The 18,885-nt window shown below is 35.9% G+C and overlaps 1 protein-coding gene across 6 annotated transcripts in view; it reads left to right on the top strand.

Moving 5' to 3' along the window:
* Nucleotides 1-18,885, top strand: part of PTPRQ (protein tyrosine phosphatase receptor type Q) — a 136,985-nt gene that overhangs the window by 93,518 nt on the left and 24,582 nt on the right. For 3 of the 6 annotated variants that reach the window (XM_064655577.1, XM_064655580.1, XM_064655582.1), the window contains 8 exons: nt 3,157-3,343; nt 5,374-5,618; nt 6,238-6,304; nt 6,878-7,036; nt 8,258-8,480; nt 8,926-8,999; nt 14,500-14,599; nt 15,381-15,509. In XM_064655577.1, coding sequence (XP_064511647.1) covers nt 3,157-3,343; nt 5,374-5,618; nt 6,238-6,304; nt 6,878-7,036; nt 8,258-8,480; nt 8,926-8,999; nt 14,500-14,599; nt 15,381-15,509 — 1,184 coding nt within the window. Of the gene's footprint in view, nt 1-3,156; nt 3,344-5,373; nt 5,619-6,237; nt 6,305-6,877; nt 7,037-8,257; nt 8,481-8,925; nt 9,000-14,499; nt 14,600-15,380; nt 15,510-16,763; nt 16,809-18,885 lie in introns of those variants that run through there. The other 3 variants (XM_064655583.1, XM_064655578.1, XM_064655579.1) reach the window with 3 other exon arrangements.

Here is an 18,885-nt window from a genome sequence, read left to right as displayed (position 1 = left end):
AATAACACTTCTTTCTCCTTGATCTTTATAACAAAAAAAGCTGACATAAGAGAAAAGATCTAGTGGCCTTTCTCTTTTCATCCTCTACTACTCTTACAAAACTCTTTAAAACCACCATTAATAAACCTAATTTCCTGCCCTGTGGCAAGATATGCAACTTTCCAAGTTCAAGCACATGAGAAGTAGGATATAGGTTCCTTGTTCTGCCAAAAATTATACAGACAGGGCTATCAGCGAAAATAGGAAGTAGTGTGCCAGACATTATCCAGGAAAAGTTGTTTGCAGTTTTAAAACTTCTAAAGCAGTCTGTTAGATAGTAGCAAAAAAAATTATAAAAATTAAAGATTACTTCAAAATATTTAAGGCCTTTAAGTAGAAAGTTCTTTTAATTTTCTGAGAGTAAGACTACGTGTGCATTTTCAATGTTTCTGAGTCTGTCAAAAGAATTACAGACATGCCAACATTAATACTGAGATTTTTGTGCAATCAAAATTTCTAAGGAGATCAGTAAAAAAATACAAATAATTTTTAAGCTACTCAGAAAAGTTACAAGAGAGACTAAAAAATGTGTAATCCTACAATTTTCTCTTTCTCTAACTTCATTGTACAAGATGTAGAGAGAAATTTGTTCAGTTCTGAAGATGCTTCCTACAGCAGTAGAATGGCAGGACGAAGGACGTACGACAGCAAGGGGAGTACTTACAGGGAAAGAATGATTCCTTGGCCCAATGTGTAGGTCACTAGAAACTAAATAACAAGTTTTATTTCTCTTTTAATAAAGTTAGAGAAGACTTCTTCCTTGTGAAAAGTTCCTGTCACTTTTGACTAAACAACACTGTAGTGCACTAACAGAAAAACAGATCATGGTTTTTATAAACTTCCAAATTCAATTCTCAAATCTTGATTTTTTTTGTATTTAATATTTAATTCACTTGTATTTAAATAATTTCTTCTCTCTCTGATAATTCCTAAATAATAAAGAGAGTATAATCTGATTCTACACACTGAAAATATTATAAATACCTTTTCAATATAAGTTATAGTAAAATTTCTAAAGCAAGATGAACTATGGAATGTGAGCTATTCCATGTGAACCTGCCAGCATTTGGAAGGAACTTAAAAAACTGTTTTAAATCTTCAGTTCGGAAGACTTTTTTTTTGTTTTACAAAGTGAGTTTGTTTGGGTTTTTTCCCCAATATATTTCAGGTAATCAGCTCTGTGTCTATGGATTCCTTGTAATCAGATGTTGTCTGTCTAATGATCAGTAACTACAGGTGTCAGTTCTGTAGAAATTTGGTAGACAGACAAATCTATTACTTCGTAAAGGCCAATAAAGCTGTCACAATCTTTTTCAGTGAAAATTTTAGTATATATTTTATAGTCCCAGTGGGAAATTTTTATGAAGACTCCAAATTCCACAAACTTTACTAATTTTTATTTTTAACTGAGTATCTTTAAGGATTTATAAAAATAGGATCACCAAACAGAATAATTAGTATTCATAACTCAATGTATTAGGGTTCTGCTTAAATTACTAGGATGTTCCTTGCAGTTTTGTAGATCAGAAAAACTAAAAAATACTCCTTCATTATTGTTCCTCAGAGTCATGTTTTACTTTGTCTTGCTGTCTGCTATAATTAGAATAGTCCTGAATAAAATATTCCTGGAAATGGGTAAGGAAAATGGAACTGAACTATTAAATTTCATGAAGAATAGAAATAAATTTAATAATGTAGTGCTGATTGTATTTTAGCTATTGTATAAATAATTATATGCCAGGTTTTTTTGATAGTCAAAAAAACTGAAGAGCTGAAAGTGTTTCAGCTCTTGATGGCTATCCCAGGAAATGAATGTCTGTTTAATCCATCAGATAGTTTAGTTCAGGTTAATTCTCAGTGGGGATATAGGGCTATCTGTCAAATAAAAGGTATGCTTGAGCTATTCTGATGTTTTATCAGGTGCATTTAATACTGATTTTGTTCAGTGGGAAAACTACTGTACAGCTACCTAATTCTCTTTTCAAATTACACACCGAAGAAACAATAATAAAAACATTATTAACTGAAGTAGTGGGAATAGACATAAATAAAACTTTGTAAATTATACTTGATCAAACACTAGAAAAGATCCCGTTTTTTTCTTTTTCTCCTTTTTTGAGGCTACCATTAGAAGTGATTAATTGGATATAAAGTCTAACAATGGAGATTTGTCAACAGAACTACAGATTATTTGACATGTAAGGAGGATAGGTAGCCCAAAATGTAATCCAACCCATAGTCTGCTCTAATACAGAAACAAATATACCTAAAGTATTCCTCACAAATTATTCATTACCCTTTCCCTCTAATGTCTGGTGCTGAAAATTGCTCAGCAACCCTCAATAGATTGTTATGGTTTCTTGCTAAACTTATAGTCATAGTTTTAGTTACTTAGTTAGGTATATCATTGCAGTCTGTGTAATTTTTAATTCTAATTTTTTTTGGTGCAAGTAAAATTTCTATTTTCATGAACACTGTAAACAATGGATTATCTTCAATTTATTAACATGATTTTTTTATATATTTGAAAGTCTCCTACCATCCCCCTTTTCTGGATTGAACCCGACATATTTCTGCTTTCCAGCTTTTCTAGTGAGAGAATTACTCCTTCCCCACTGTCTCATAAAAAGGGTTTCTATTAATATATCCCAAGAGGAATTGCACTTTCTGCAGTTGTATCCACATTATAAAATGCTGCCCAATTTTCTAGTTGTTTTTGTATTCCAAATGATTTTCTGCTATATGGCTGCTTATCTTCTGGATCTTTGCCTAGTTCGATTCCCATTTCAGATCTCTACAGTTCCCCTGGCCCAGTGCACAGAAATCAGTTCATGCCTGCTTGGTGTAAGATGGCACCAAGCAAACAGCCCCTTTCCTTAATCCCATACTACAGGAAGTGACAAAGAGGCAACACATGGGTGAGATGGGAGTGTATTCCCCAGTCCCCAGCACAGCTTTCTAGCCTTGGTAGCTGGAGAATTCTTGTGAATCCTTCTACATAACTAGTTAGAAAAGGGGAAGAACTGAAGTTAAATAAGATGTTCAAATAGTAATTTCTTGGGTTTGGGTGTTTCAAGCCTTGTAACATTTTTTTTTTATTCTATTCTTTTTCTACAGGTAGATAATGGCAACTATAAAGCTCAGTTTTTTAAGACAAAGGATGAGGTTAAAGTCTTAGAAATTTCTGATTTAAAAGCATTTACAAGGTATTCTGTAGTAATCATTGCCTTTACGGGGGATGTTAATGCTGCTCTCCTAGAAGGCAAGGCTAGTTCTCCGATGATTGTCTCCACTTTTGAAGCAGGTTTGTATTTTTTTCTACTTTGTATGGAATAAACGTTGCAGGTTTTTCTTTTATTTGACAAATAAATGAGAATTTTGAACACAAGGTGTGCTTTTAATACAGATTTATCCTCACAATATTTTCTCTGTAATATTTAAAAATATTTCAGTCAACAAAAAAGAGATGGTTATGTATACTAAGATTTACCTTTACTTCTGCAGGGATCCTAACTTACTTCATGTAAAATTTGGATGTGTGGATTACTAGATTACTAGATTATTTCTATAGTCAATGAAGAAGGAGGTCCTATCTATATTAGCATGTACATATAAGATACCTCTCTTAGGCAGGGATGATTGCCTTGTGGAGGTGCCTGTTTCTCTTAAGAGACTGCTGAAAACTCTATACAACATGCTTGGTTTTGGTGCAAAATCGAAACACATAAAAACTAAATGAAAGTGAATCCTACTATTTATAATTGTACCTGTATTGACTTGAGGACACAGTATGTGTATTCCTCCTTCCTTCAGTGCAAGGAAGTTGCTAGTGAAGGCTCACAGGCATCTATACTTGAGACAGCTGTTCCACAGACTCAAAACAATCTGGAGAATGAGCTACATATTAAGGTGACAAAAGTTTCTGATGTTATTAAGTTACTCAGAGAAATAAAATTGAGAGAAGAGAGTAAGGAACTGTATGAGGACCTCATGACACTGTGTTACAGAAAGTAGACAGGATTGTCATTTGCTTAGAAAAATATAAATAGATGTACATGGGGAAGATGCAGTCCTAACTTTACATACATAGGTCATGGTTATGCTCAACTATCTTTGCTGGTTTTGAATAAAAATATTTTTTCAAAAAGTATTAAAGTTTTGTTTCATTCGAAGTATTTATCAACTGTGTCTCTACTGAGGTCAGCTGAAGGTCAACTTTTTTAGCTACATACTCAGGTTAATTTCAGATTTAAACATACTACACAGTGATTGTATTTATCATTTATCTTTCCTTTGATGTATGAAAATCCAAGGTCCCTAATCATATGATACGATATGAGTGTGTATATGTATATCTCTCCAGTGCCTTTAATAAGTTAAATTCTAAGGATTTCATAACCTGTTTATATCCCTGGAAGGTGATATGGTCTTTTACTGTGGAAAAATTAAAGAAGATTAAATTAGGTGCTAGCTGGGTCTATCCTGAGACAGACAGTATCCTGTGATACCTGTTTTGGTAGTCCTTTCTCTTATTTAAATGTGTGATACATTAGGAGGTGCAGTAACCTTAGAGAGGAACTTTCTTTTTTCCATCTCATCCTGTCTCATCTGGTTTGTACAGCCTAGCATATAGTTGAGTTAGGACCAGTTTACAAAGACTTGCTCCAGTGAAGCCTGAGTAAGCATTTGTTGGTTGGTATAAAAAAAAAAAGGAAAGTATGACAACTGGCTGAATGTGTTGATTTCACTATTTAGAGGTCATGCTACATACTTGTCTGCTCAGGTAGAGCAATAAATATTTAGCTGCCTGAAAAGAATGTTACAGCCTTTTCTTTCAGATAGGGACGTTGGGAAAATGATTTATACCTTTGCTGTCTTGAGAATAAGCTACTGGAATAAGAATTTGACAAGAAACTACCTCTGGGAAAAATGCATGTTGTGCTTGTGTCTGGGCATCAGCTAATGGAAAATTTTTTCCTAAAGAGTTAGCCGTGATAATCAGAGACTGTTTGGTACAGTGGCTTGTTTATACGTTGGGAGGGAGCTTGCTGTTGACAGAGGGCTTTCAGAAAGTGATACTCACTGACACTTGCTTCTTACTTGTCAACCCGTGCAAGAGTTTGTTTACCTCAGATGTATTTCAAGGTATAATGATGCCTTCAGGCTTTCTGAGTAGATAATCAGAAGAAATTTTTGAAATTTTTTAATAAAACCCAGAAAATATCAATGGAATAATACCGATGTGCAAAAAATATGATTTGTAATTTTTCTGAATTTACTCTAATAGTAATAGTTGTAAACTGATTAAGTGGATCATTGAGATATTTATTTCAGTGCCTGAAGACCCACCTAACAACATAACTTTTCAGAAGATACCAGATGAAGTAACAAAGTTCCAAGTAACATTTGTGCCACCATCTGAACCAAATGGAAATATTCAAGTGTATCAAGCTATGGTTTACAATGAAGATGATCCCGCTGCCATCCAGATCCACAACCTTAGTGTCATTGAAAAAAAAGATCAGTCAGTCACTGCCATGATAGAAGGACTAAAAGGAGGACATACCTATAATGTCAGCGTAAGAATTGATAGTTTTGCTTTGGATTTTTTCTTTGATATGCATGAGATTAGTTTGAATGGGGAACACAAACTTTGGCTGACTATGAGATTTCCATGCCAAGAATGTTAGCTGGGGTGCAAAGAGAGGCAAGTCTGAGGAATGAGGGGAGTAATGAACAGGGTAGAGTGAGTGGGAGCAGGACGCATCCCTAGTCCAGCTGACCAGTTCCTGTGCAGTAGCAAAGCGGTCTGACACATCCTCACAAGCACAGGACTAAATCTCTCTCTTAATCCGCTATTTGCATTGCTCACTCGGCTCTGCTGAAAGGTCTGATTCTGCAAGGGGAGCTTGCTGGGAGTATGTGAATGAAGTACTTTCAAATAGTTAGAAACTGGGACATAAGAGGAGGAACTAAAAATCTTCAAGTGGGCTTGTTTTCTCCTTTTTGTAAGAGCTACATTACAAGCGATGAAGTGTTACTGTGCTTAGGATTGTAAAGCAATATAAAGTAAGTTCTAGCAAAGTGTGAATGACAAAAGGAGTATTCTGGCATTCATTGTTGCTTCAAGTATATCCAGAACTGGCCAATATGAAGCTCCTACAAATACTTATTAAGCAAGTGTCTGCTTTTTTAAAGGTATATGCAATTAATGGTGCTGGCGCGGGGCCGAAAATTCAATTGAAAATAACCATGGATATCAAAGGTATGTCTCATAAAATACCCTTTATCTGAAATCTTTATAAATGCTGAAGAAATTGCTGAGTACACAGCTGTGCGCCTTTGGCTATTATTTAGAGGCCACATAATGTAGGAACAGATATCTGTAACTGATAGCCTTGAATTGTAGTGTTCAATTTTGCTGCATAGTAATCATCATTTGCTATTTGTATCTGAACAATACTGTAAAGCATGTGCAGACTCAATGAAGTAATCATATTGAGTTCAATATTTTAATTATCATCAGGGAACAGCTTAGAATGGGACAGAGGTAAAGCTAAGTATGCAGTGTAACAGTTGTTGAAATAAACAAAAGTGAAATTAACTGAAAAACTAATATGTGGTCTTTTTGTTTTCTCTTTTAATTGAAAACCGATGCACATAGACATTTATCAGAATATAGTTTTTAGAGTCTTAAGACATTAAGTAAAACATTAAGTCATCCCTGAAAACATGCTGGAGATTTCTCATGCATAACACAGCTATGTGCCTGAACAATGTACCTGCAGTGAAAATATTGTAAAACAGAACTCTGTGGTATATCTTTATTTAAAAACAGAACCGCCAAGACCTAAAAAGAAACCAGTACCAGTTTATGATACCAATGGGGCATTACTCGTCACAGCTACAACAATTGCAATCAAAATGCCAATATGTTATTACAGTGATGATCATGGCCCTATCAAGAAGATACAAATTCTTGTTGTGGAAGCTGGAGGTAGAATTTTATACGTTCTCTTGAAAACTTTTTAAAGTTCAGGCTGTTTGTCTTTTTTATTTCTTATCTTGGGTTTCAGTAGTTTCACTTTAGAAAGCAGCTAACAAAGTCACTTTAGCTGTGACAATAGCACTAAGAGGAAAGTATCTTTCACAATACTTATGGCCTGGGTGCTGGATTTTGGGAATGCTTGCCAATTAAGTGTCATCCACGCTGTTTGAAGCCACCAATATTATTCAGTCTCTAATTTTGTCATTATATTTCTTTATTTTCTATTTCCTTGAAATAGAAAGACCCAACATTTGACATTTGTGAAAGTTAAAAAATCTGAAACCTTTCTTTTTTTGGCAAGGTTATTCTTCTGTCATTATTAGTGTTGCCTGTAAAAGAATGCAGTCACGTGCAGTTGATATTTCCATTTCATAATGGGGGCAGAGGGAGTTATATAAATTCCTTCTGTAGACTATGGGTAAGAATGTTTATTCCCTTGTACGGACTGATGAACATTTACTCATATGAACACTGCTGTGAAACTCTTGAGTAATTGCTTACCAATATGAGTTTTATGATAGGACATCATATGATCAGGCTTACTTACCTAAGAAGGACAAATTCCAGGAATTTAATTACCTTATTTTCCTTGGTTTCAAAGTATAGAAGTAAAGCATTCACATTAAGTAAACTCACATTATGCGGGTCACCTTTTTCTGAATTTTGCATTTTAGCACTAATCCTAAAGAAATTTACTTCATAACTATTGCTGTGAAGATTTTATTGAATTGACAGATATGCAAACACCATGCTAAGCAATATTTTGAAGATTTTTCTCATAAGCTGCTAGGTACCATCCACTTATGCAAATCTACTGGTTTAATTTATCAAACAGTCTTTACTGTCTTGAGTAAACACTTTTTACTGTCTTTGCTAGCTAGCCATGCTCAGTTTCAAGGTCAAGTGGCTTGCACAAGTAATATTCTCTACAGGCAGAGCTCCTGTGCAAAATCGCCCCTCAAATTTTCTAACTGTGATTCAGTTGACTTACCAGAGATAACAAAACATGCAGAGTGGATAGTAAAAGCGCAAATGCAGCTATAGACTCAGTTGTGTAAATAGCACCAATAGCATGCTAAGCTCTTTAAAAAATATTTTCCTATTTAACTTCTTCAATTACAGCCTGGTTAGAATGTAAATTGTTTCTATTATTTCTTTTCTTGACAATAGCTCAGCATGATGGAAATGTTACTAAGTGGTACGATGCCTACTTCAACAGACCAAGGCCATATTTTACAAATGAAGGCTTTCCAAACCCACCATGTGTAGAAGGAAAAGAAGTTCTGAGTGGGAAAGAAGAGATATATGTCATAGGTGCTGATACCACGTGTATGATACCAGGCAGTCAAGATAAAATATGTAATGGTCCGCTGAAACCAAGAAAGCAGTACCTGTAAGTACATTTGTCTCAGTTTGTCCAAGAGAAGGATTTAAGTGAAATATAGATTTATGCAAACACATAAAACACATAGTTTAATTAGAAAAGGTGGAGATTGAAATAATCGTCATGTGTTTCTAATTTTAAATTTTTTTGGCTGAGCATAAATATGGGAGACAAATTTTTTACAAAATTTTTCAAGCACAAAAGGTGCTTACTGAGTTCTTAAATTAAATAAAGCCAAATTCAAGACAAGTAATTCACACAGGTTTTTTTTAATACATTCAGGATATTGACAGAGTCCTTAATGTCTGTCATAATGTCCCTTTTGCAGATGAATAATGATTCCAACTTATATTATGCTAAAGCTAAAAATAGTTTTTCGTTTCTAAGTGAAACAATATTTAAGAAAATGCACATAAACTTTTATTTCATTAGTTTTCTTGCTTTTATTTCACAGATTTAAGTTCAGAGCAACTAACATTAAAGGACAGTTTACAGATTCTGACTATTCTGACCCTATCAAAACGTTAGGTAAGGAGAGTGTCATTTACTAAAGTATTTCTCTATTTCCAAGGGTCTAGACTATTCCATTTTTCTTTTTAGTACAGTGGTTTTCATGAAGTAAATAATCTCTATTTTTGTTGGACCTAGCTTGACTAAAATGGCTGAGGAAACATATTTGTTGCCTTGTATGTCCTCTTGAGGTTTCCAAGAGATTTTACCTCAGCCTGGAATGTTAAATGAAGAAGTAGTGTTGACAAAGTTCATTTGCAGAGATTCAATTATACCAATAAAACAACCATGTTGTCCGGATAGTTCATTTTGCTTGTTGAACTTCCAGAAGCTCTACTGTTTTTGCTGTTTCCTTCTGTGTTGGATGTAGAACTAGTATTGTATACTCTTAGCTGGTTAAAAAGATGGCTGGATGGCTAGGCCCAAAGAATGGTGGTTAAATGGAATTACATTCAGCTGGTGGCTGGTCACTAGAACTGTTCCCACTGAGCTCAGTGTGCAGCCAGTCGTGTTTAATGTCTTTATTGATGGTCTGGACTAGAGGATCAAGGGCACCCTCAGTTGGTTTGCAGATTACACCAAGTTGGGCAGGAGTATTGGTTGATCTGCTGGAGGGTAGGAAGGCTCTGCAGAGGGATCTGGACAGGCTAGATCCACAGTCTGAGACCAATGATATGAGGTTCAACAAGGCCAAGTGCTGGGTCCTACAGCTGGGTCACAACAACCCCAGGCAGCACTACAGGCTGGGAGCAGAGTGCCTGGAAAGAGTGCCCAAGACTCTGCCCTGAACAGAGTGCCCAAGGAAAAAGGACCTGGAGGTGCTGGTTGACAGCCAGCTGAACATGAGCCAGGATGTGCCCTGGTGGCCAAGGCCAATGGCATCCTGGCCTCCATCAGAAATTGTGTAGTTTACCAGGACCAGGGCAGTGATTGTCCCTCTGTACTCAGCCCTGATGAGCCCACACCTCGAGTGCTGCATGCAGTTCTGGACCTCTCACTACAAGACATTGAGGTGCTGGAGCTTCTCCAGAGAATGGCTGGTGAAGGGTCTGGAGCACAAGTCTTCTGAGGAGAAGCTGAGGGAGCTGGAGTTGTTTAGCCTGGAGAAACGGAGGCTCAGGGGAGACCTTATTGCTCTCTAGAGCTACTTGAGAGGAGGTTATAGCCATGTAGGGATTGAACTCTTCTCCCAAGTAACAAGCAATAGGACATGGTTTCAATTTGTGCCAGGGGAGGTTTAGATTGGATATCAGGAAAAATTTCTTCATAGAAATAGTTGTCAAGCATTGGAACAGGCTGCCCAGGGAAGTGGTAGAGTCACTATCCCTGGAGGCAATTTAAAGAAATGTAGATGTGGCACTTAGGGACATGGTTTAATGATGGACTTGGCAGTGTTGAGTTAGCGGTTGGACTCCATGATCTTAAAGGACTTTTCCAACCTAAATTATTCCATGATTATATTCCAATGAGCCTAGTAGCAGGTTACCTGAGGACATGACCCTCTAATCCCTTCATCTTTAGCTACAGACAAAGCCCCATATGAATTAATAAATCAATAAATTAATATTGTGTAATAGAATCCATCTGGTTCTAATGTCACTAGCCAATAGGCCAGCTGTTATTTGGTCTGAAATACAACATAATTCCTTCATGGCTGTATTGATATACCCCCAAAATCGGGAATGATGTCTCTTGAAGCAAACTGTAATAAGATCTGTAAGCTGTTCTAATATATTTTCAAGACCAAAACTTACTCAGCTAACCATTAGCCAAGACTTTCTGAAAATGGATCCCAAGACAACTGGATGAGTACCCAGAAGAATTTTAGTGGGCACATGTTTTTCACTTGGCATTCATCTTCTGTGATATGAGCTCCCTTATTCATCCAATCCATTTTAGAAGTTTGTTACATGATCTGGTACTGAAGACCCTGAAATGCTAATTCACTACCTCAATATTCTGAAAGGATCCGGTACTATTTCTCTAGCCCTGAATATTTTGGAAAGTGCAACATAAAAGTTGTCTTTATATGTTCTGAGTTTAAAAGTCAATGGAGCAAATATTTTGCCCAGTAAGGGAAAGATAGTGTTCCAGCCAGGGAAAATAAGTTTACTAGAAATGAGTCCAATTCTATCCAGTTCTCTGGGCAACTTTCTCCTCTCTATCAGAAAAGTCTGCAGTACTTAGTGGCAGGCAGATATTCTAATTCATTTGCTTATGTATTTTTATTGAAAATTTGTGACACTTTTTCTGTTTTGTAGGTGATAAATAAGCGCAATCTCTTTTATGCTGAATAAAATGTAACAGGAAAAAAACCCAACAAAACAAGGGATATGTTCCTCAGATATCCATGGCTCCTCATACCCATCCAATGCCTTCTGCGCTAAACTTTAACATCAAGCACTGCTTTTTAAGGCCAGACTACAGCATCCTCTTGTCTAGCCTTAACTTCTAAATTTCAGAGCCCATACAACAAGAAACAAAACTTACATGGAATAGATAATTAAAAGTTCTTTGAATGTTTTTTTACAAGTTCTGTAAAATCAACATCAAACTGATATACCACAAATGATACAGGTACTGCACTTAAGGGATCTTAAGGATGCAGCACAGGCAATGTCATCTTAAGTGAATAAGGGAAATTAGATTCCTTCCAACACATTTTCTCTGGAGACACATAACATAAGGAACCTTGCCCAAGTGTTTTCTTCCAGAACATGCCTTGGTTATGTGAACTTTGGGCTTGCTCTAGACGCCTAATTCAGAACATACAAGATAGATCTGTAGCTTTTAGATGTTTCTGTGACCCAATTACTTATATTGCACTCATAGCATTATCTTCTTTCCAAGAGAAGTTTATGGGGCCTGAAATCAATTAGCTTCTTTCATAATAATCACTAAAATTTGTAGTTTTCCAACATTACAGTTTCACTTTAGTAGATAAAACACTAATTTAAATTTTGGCAGAGGTATTCACAACAGTTCAAAGAACTCTAAATTATTTTGGTTCCTAAATCTATTAATAGAATAGGTAGGTCTTTGATCTGGAAAATCAAAAAGATAACCTTGTATAATTTGCAGCAGAAAAAAATATGGAAACCTTGAGAGATTTCTCTGTGACAGATGTCAGACGCTCTTGTTAAACAATAGTAATTTTGCTAGGAAGCAGAAATTATTGGAATACACAGCTGCAATAATGTTTTTTTTTAATTATAGTAAAGGATACACTTTAATAACGTGCACCCACTCAACCATACTCAGAGTACCACAACCCTCCTCTTAAGCTGGAGAGGTGGAATTTCTTCCTCATAACCCATGACTGACATTGCAAAAATAATGTCCATATTACAAGGAAAGGTCAGGATTTTTCCATGAGATAATTAAGATGTGGTGATAAATTCTGTTTAAAGTTTTAATACATCAAGGCAGATTATAACCTTTTTGTAAACTCTCATAGCTTGTTCAGCAAATCATTGTGAGGCAACTGGTAAGTTGTGTAAGTGTACTTTTTCCATGTGAAATATAAAGCTGATGAGATAAGAAATAATCAGAATGGGGTTTCCTGACACTGCCTGTTGCATAGAAACTGACCTTAATGTATTCTACTATTACACTTTGTTATCATCATGCATTGAGTGCAGCACCTCAGAATTATATAATGTGATATTTTCTGTTTTGTCTCCTTTCCCTTGCTCATAATCGTCTCTACAGACATGTCTACACAGAAAAGTGTAGGCCTTCCCTGTTGCAAAGAAGTAGGAAAAAATGTGGCTTGTTTTATTCTTGGCGGCACAATTCTGCTAGCACTGTTTTGGTTAATAACATTGGTATTGTTTGGACTGATGTTAATTGTAGGGTTTAACACAGACTTCACTGTTCACTGCAAAATAGATAGAACCACTGTAGAGGTTCCTCTGTATATTCTTCTGTTCTTCTTCCACATTGCTAACATTTTTGCATTATCATAGTAATAAGTGAGTGGCATGGATGTTTTCATTCATTTTCTCATTGAAACATTTTTGTATATATTTGCTTTTCTCTTCTTTTTTTCTTTCCCTGGGTGAAATTTTTCTTATCTTGTAGTGTCCAGTGTTGCATCTAAAACTTTGTTAATGCAGTGGAAGAATTATTTCAGGCGTTTTGTAAACTATACTGAATTCTGTTGCCTGTCAGGCATGATATTGCTTATTCATGTTAGTTTTGGTCTACAGTAATCTCATTCTTTCTTTTGATAAATTTCTATCTAACCTACTGTTTATTGTGCTGTATTATTGTAGCTGATTATTTCTACCTACATGTAGAACCATGCACTTGATCTTACAAAATTGCATCCTACTGTTTTAAGATCATTTCTTCAGATAAATCAGGATCGTTTTGAATTTGAATGATGTTCTCCTATGGACATCAGTCCAGATCATCTGCAATACACTCTGTAATCCCAAAACAGAGCCTTTTGAGAGAAACAAAGCCAGGACTACAGTGTTTCCCATGTGTCTGTGGGAGGATGTTGTCCTTTGAGTGGGAAATCTCAGTTTCATATGGCAGGAAGCAGTAAATTTTCTCCCCTTCCTTGAGGCTAAACAGGAGCTAGGTTTTCTACAGTGGATCAGCAATGAAGGTGAATGTCAACAGAGGTGAACAGTATCAGCAGTAGTATTCCCTTGCTTTACTTATTTTCACTGTTGCCCAAGGGAAAAAGAGGGTGAGGGTTTTTTTAGATAGGTACTGGATTACCAGGAAGGGTGGGAAATAAAATGAATCTCAGAAGTATAGCACTAAAGAGGTTCAAAAAGAGGCCTAGAAACTTCTAATCTAAATAGTTTATCAGTTTCTGAATGAGTTTTCATTCTCACCTGGAAGGACTGATTATTATCACAGAGGCCTTTATGATTACTTTTGACCTACTGGTGGTTATTCCTGACAATATCACCAATTCACATAAACAAGGAGCATGAGTTAATTGTCAGTGAGGCAGATTAATCTGGGAAGTTCAAATCTGGTCACTAGTCGGGTTCTTTCAGCACCCTTAGAATATCTCTAAAAATAGGATCTTTTTTTTGTGCTTTTGAGTGGCAGCAAGCCTCATAGTTTTAGAGTTGTGCTCTGCCTTTTCCACTTGAGGAGTCTGAGTAGTCCTCCTCTGTTCTTGGCTGCACAGAGACTGAAGCAGGAGCTTAGCTCAGGCCAAGGTTCAGACTGATATTACTGCAGTGTAGACTTAACCTGTTGAGCAGGTAAAACTGAGAAGCACCAAGGGATGGCTGCACATACAGCTCTAGCCATGTACTATTAACATTACACGTTATACAGATCAGCAATGCTCGGGAACCTCTACATAAATTGTTTCTGGTTTTGTTATATTTTTCTTTCTGAATCAGCTCTTCAGCCACCACAAAACGGATGCAGTTGCACAGAGACAAAAGAAGTCTGTCTTTCATCATTTCCTTATTTCCCACTGTCAGAAATGTAAAAATTCTAAAGAAACTATGAAATACTAGCTTTCCACTTTCTGTTGCAGGTGAAGGACTAACCGGAAGATCTATAGAAGTTATCCTTGCTGTTACTCTGTGTATACTTTCGGTTGTTCTTTTGGTGGCTGCAGTGTATGCATTTGCAAGGTGAGATTTATGTATCCTTGCCATAGTATGTTTGAAAACACTCAAAAATGTTTTAAAGAAGAGTTGAAATGGTCTTATAATCAGAACAATTCTGTCATTTCAAAATGTGTTGGGTTTTGGTTGGGTTTTTTTTGTCTTTTATGTAGAAACTTAGGGAGGTACACACAAAGACTAGAGAGGATAACTTCCATAGATGAAGAAAACCCATCTTGTCCATAGGGCAAATCAGAGCAGCCTATCTTAAATTTCTGAAGTAACTTCTCTATTGACAGATCAGAGTGTCAGCTGGTTCAAGTTATCGTGATGACTAACACTATTTATAGCTGAATATGAAGTAAATACTCTAAATTCTATTTTCTGTCTTGCTAATAAATTTATCACTTCAATACATTGAAATAGCACACATGAAAGAGAAATTGAGTTCTAATTCAAACTGTGAACAAAATCTCCATGTAAAAAAGCAGGCTGGGCACTGCACACACAATGTTAGTTTCCTCATTCATCAGTTCTGTTCTCCCTCAGCTGCATTATTCAGGTATTACCAAAGAATTTATGTAGGAAAACTAAAAGAATATAGCAGCTAGATTCTTTTTTCTGAATTTTAGACAACGTAACTGCAGTTACATTTGTCCACTAAATTAAAGTGTTGGAAGGGAGAGAATAAAGGCCAAGGAAGGATTCCCAGCAACCATTTTTCAGTTTCAGCCTGTCAAATCAAAGTATTGATATATATGTTCTTAAGTCTTTTGCATGTTTATTTTTCACTTTATTTTCTGTTTAGAATTCGGCAGAAACAAAAAGAGGGAGGCACATACTCCCCACGAGATGCTGAAATTATTGACACTAAGTTCAAACTGGATCAGCTGATCACAGTGGCAGACCTGGAGCTGAAGGATGAGAGATTTACACGGTAAGCATACTCCTTAGGCAAAACAGTAGCCCAAAGGGTCTGTAGCCATGACCCCTTTCTGACCTTTGCTTGTTTGGAAGTGTTTGTGCTGTTCTTACTTACACAGGTCACTGAGATCCTTTTTCAAAGAATGACCTCCATCCTCAAGACACTTCTCACTAGCTTTTAGAAAATCACTTAATCTTAAGCTCTTTTTACAACAAGGTAAAGATCTAAGTGCAAATCACTGTTTAATTGTGTTAGGCAAAAAAGGGTTACATATTTTTAAACATGCAAAATTTTCCGAGGTTTTAATGGCCCAGTGTTTCTGTAGGCTGCAAACTTACATAAGTATTTTGAAAGAGCCAAACTCCCAGAAATCCCTGTCAACTAATTTGAGAACAAATCAACTAATTCATTAACAAATCTGTCATTGTTTAATTGACATTCAGAAAACTTTTTTTTTTTTAACCAAGGCATTTGCATAACATCTGGGTTTCTGTGGAGCTCAGCACACTGGCTATACTAACATCTACTCCTTTAAGGTGCAGGCAGCAATTCCAGGCTATTCATATTTTCTATCTGACAAGGAATCTTATCACAGATATTTATCAAAGAAAAACCACTCTTTTTGACTGCCAGAAATATGGATATTATTCACCGAATAAATATAACTCTTATTCTCAATAATATGGGACATCCAACTGAGTTAGAAATATTTGGAAAACATTCCTCACCTACCAGTATTTTCCCTGCTGTGTCACAGATGGAACACTGTGGTAGGCAGTCTTCTTAAAGATGAGAAGCCTAAAATAGTCTTGCCCTACAAGTCAAACATCCTATTGTTGCAGGTTAGGAATAGCTGGAAGATGAAAGGTTGTTAGCTGTTGACCTGGGCTTTTTGTACATATCTACGTGTGTGGTACAGAGTAAGTTGATTGCGTGTACAAGCCTGTTCAAAGTAGAGCACACAAGAATGGCTGCTTGTGACAGATGAGAAAACATACTATGAATCATCTGGAAATCACTGATGTAACGGATGTGGTATGTTGTGTGTGGGACACTTGTTGTGCAGATAACATTGTTTAGTACCTGCTAGCAACAGTGGAAAGCATCCTCTGAAGACAGAACCATAGCCAATGCACTGTAATAACTGTGACTCATATAAATGGTCTTGATGGATCTTCAAAATTACCTTGTTTCCAAACTGTTAGCTAAATAAAAATAGCATTAATTTTGCTTATATACTAAAGTGTTAATGGATTTTACTTCCAGATACTCTTCGTTTTTCTTTAGACGCAAGGAGATATTTGTCATCCAGTAAGTTTTTGTATTATTGAAGCAACATGGTGTGTTTTCTATTCTATTCTCTCAACCTGTGTGTTACTGTACTATATTGAGCAATATAGTTAATCAAAATGAAATGTCAATCTTTGCAGACATAATAATGACAAAAATTGTATTTGTCATCATGAAATCATGTCTATTTTTAGTACCTAACTTTAAGTTATAACAGTTCCACAACTATTTTACATGGAAACTATAACACATTATGGCAATTTAGCCCTGAGATATACAACCTATCCTTGGAAAAAAGGTAGTGCAAATGCGACATAAGAAACATGATGTTACTTTCTTTGGCAGTTAGAATGTATATACTCAAGATAAATTCTTTTTTTTCTCAACTGCCTTTTGTACTCACACTGCAGGAGTTTCATACTATACCCCTACCATCTCAGCAATATATCCCCCAGTCAAATGTTTTATCAGTTTTCAGATACTATTCTGCCACTCTTCTGTCTAAATTATGTGTAGTTTAGACTTCTAGAGTCTCAAACTCTTCAGGGTAATTGCAAACTTTTGCCCATACTTTTGCCCATATTGTTTCATACTTATGTACACTTCACTATGTGATTTAGACACAGCAAGGCCTTTACTGAACTGTGTTTCAGCAGTCAGTGTAACTAACTGCATTTAGTTACATCACCCTTATTTTAATGAGTCAGATTCACATCTTGGTTTGCAATTTGTCATGTTGTTCCATCTGTACTTTTCTCTTTCCTCCTTTCATCGTTGTTGTTAAAGCAGTGACATGTTAGCATGTTAAATTATTGTATGACATGTTAGCATGTTAAATTTTTGTATTACATGTTGATGACTACAGTGTAACCTTTACAAATTTCCCATTCATTTGGAACGGGCATCACTGCATCTGCACAACCTACTGCTATACACTGACTGCATTTAGGCAGGTATCTCAGCTGTGTTTCAAAGCTTACTGTGTTTCAGTTTGTGGTATTCTGTAAGTGTATGAGGAAAGCATAGATGGTCAGATTCTCTTGCCAGACAGGCATGTTTGTATTTCTTGGATAACAGTAAATCAGCTGAAATCTTATCCAGCTTTCTACTCTGAAAAAGTGATGGGGAGTTTGTATGAAAATCTTAGGTGATAAAGGAACATAGCATAGATTTTTTTTTTTCTACCTACTCATCACCTTATTCAGTGCTCATTTGAAGGGGATGTTTTTGAAACCACATGTTTTTTCATTTCTCAGACAGTATATTATCTATCATGGTAGTGACTATAAATCAATAAAAGCATGCACTTGCAGCTGACACCATTCATCCACAGAATCAAAATACTCTAGCCTGCTCCCCAAGATCTTTCTTGACCGTCTCTTATACATTGTCTCTTTAGGCAGTCTCTCATACTTAGTGAATTGTGGCCTATGATCTTGGCTCTTGTCAGAAAATTTGTGCAGCTGGTATCACACAAGAAATGAAAAGGAGTAAAAAAAGGTTTTTCCGTTCTGTATGAATATGACTGGAAATATTTTTTATTATTCCTAGATCAAAAATTTGACAGCTTGAAGCTTAGCAAATGTTCAGTATAGGTTAATCAAAGTATTATATTTCAAACATTTTTATAAATTTTTTCATATTAAATATTTTGCATTAAAAAAGTCAGTTTGACTAGAAAAAGACAAATTTAAAAGTGCTAAGTATCCCATTTTGACAATTTTGAAACTTTTTAGGGGGTAACATTTTTTTTCAGACCATGAATTAATGGAAAATCCCAGTCACCACTAGTAATCTTTTAACATAATGGCTATCATAAAAAAATTTACTTGAAAAACTTCAGTGTCTAATATTACTAATACTAGCAAGTACATATACACTGTCTCTCAACAAGTCTTCGTTAGGCAACTAATTAATTGGATGTAGTTTCAGAGGACATGCAGGGAATTAAGTCTTACCGAATTCAGTGGAAAATGAGATCTTCTTTATGAATCCAAAATGAGTGTTTGGGACATATGATGCTCTCCATGATGGTGGAGATGGTGTGAGACAGGCAATAACAGAAAGAAACAACCTTGTTTAAAACATATACAGCCCA

The sequence above is a fragment of the Pseudopipra pipra genome, chromosome 5, assembly GCF_036250125.1.
Source record: "Pseudopipra pipra isolate bDixPip1 chromosome 5, bDixPip1.hap1, whole genome shotgun sequence".
In the NCBI taxonomy this organism is placed as follows: Eukaryota; Metazoa; Chordata; class Aves; order Passeriformes; family Pipridae; genus Pseudopipra; species Pseudopipra pipra.
The sequence above is the reverse complement of the archived record's forward strand: the minus strand, read 5'-3'. Positions and strand labels throughout refer to the sequence as shown.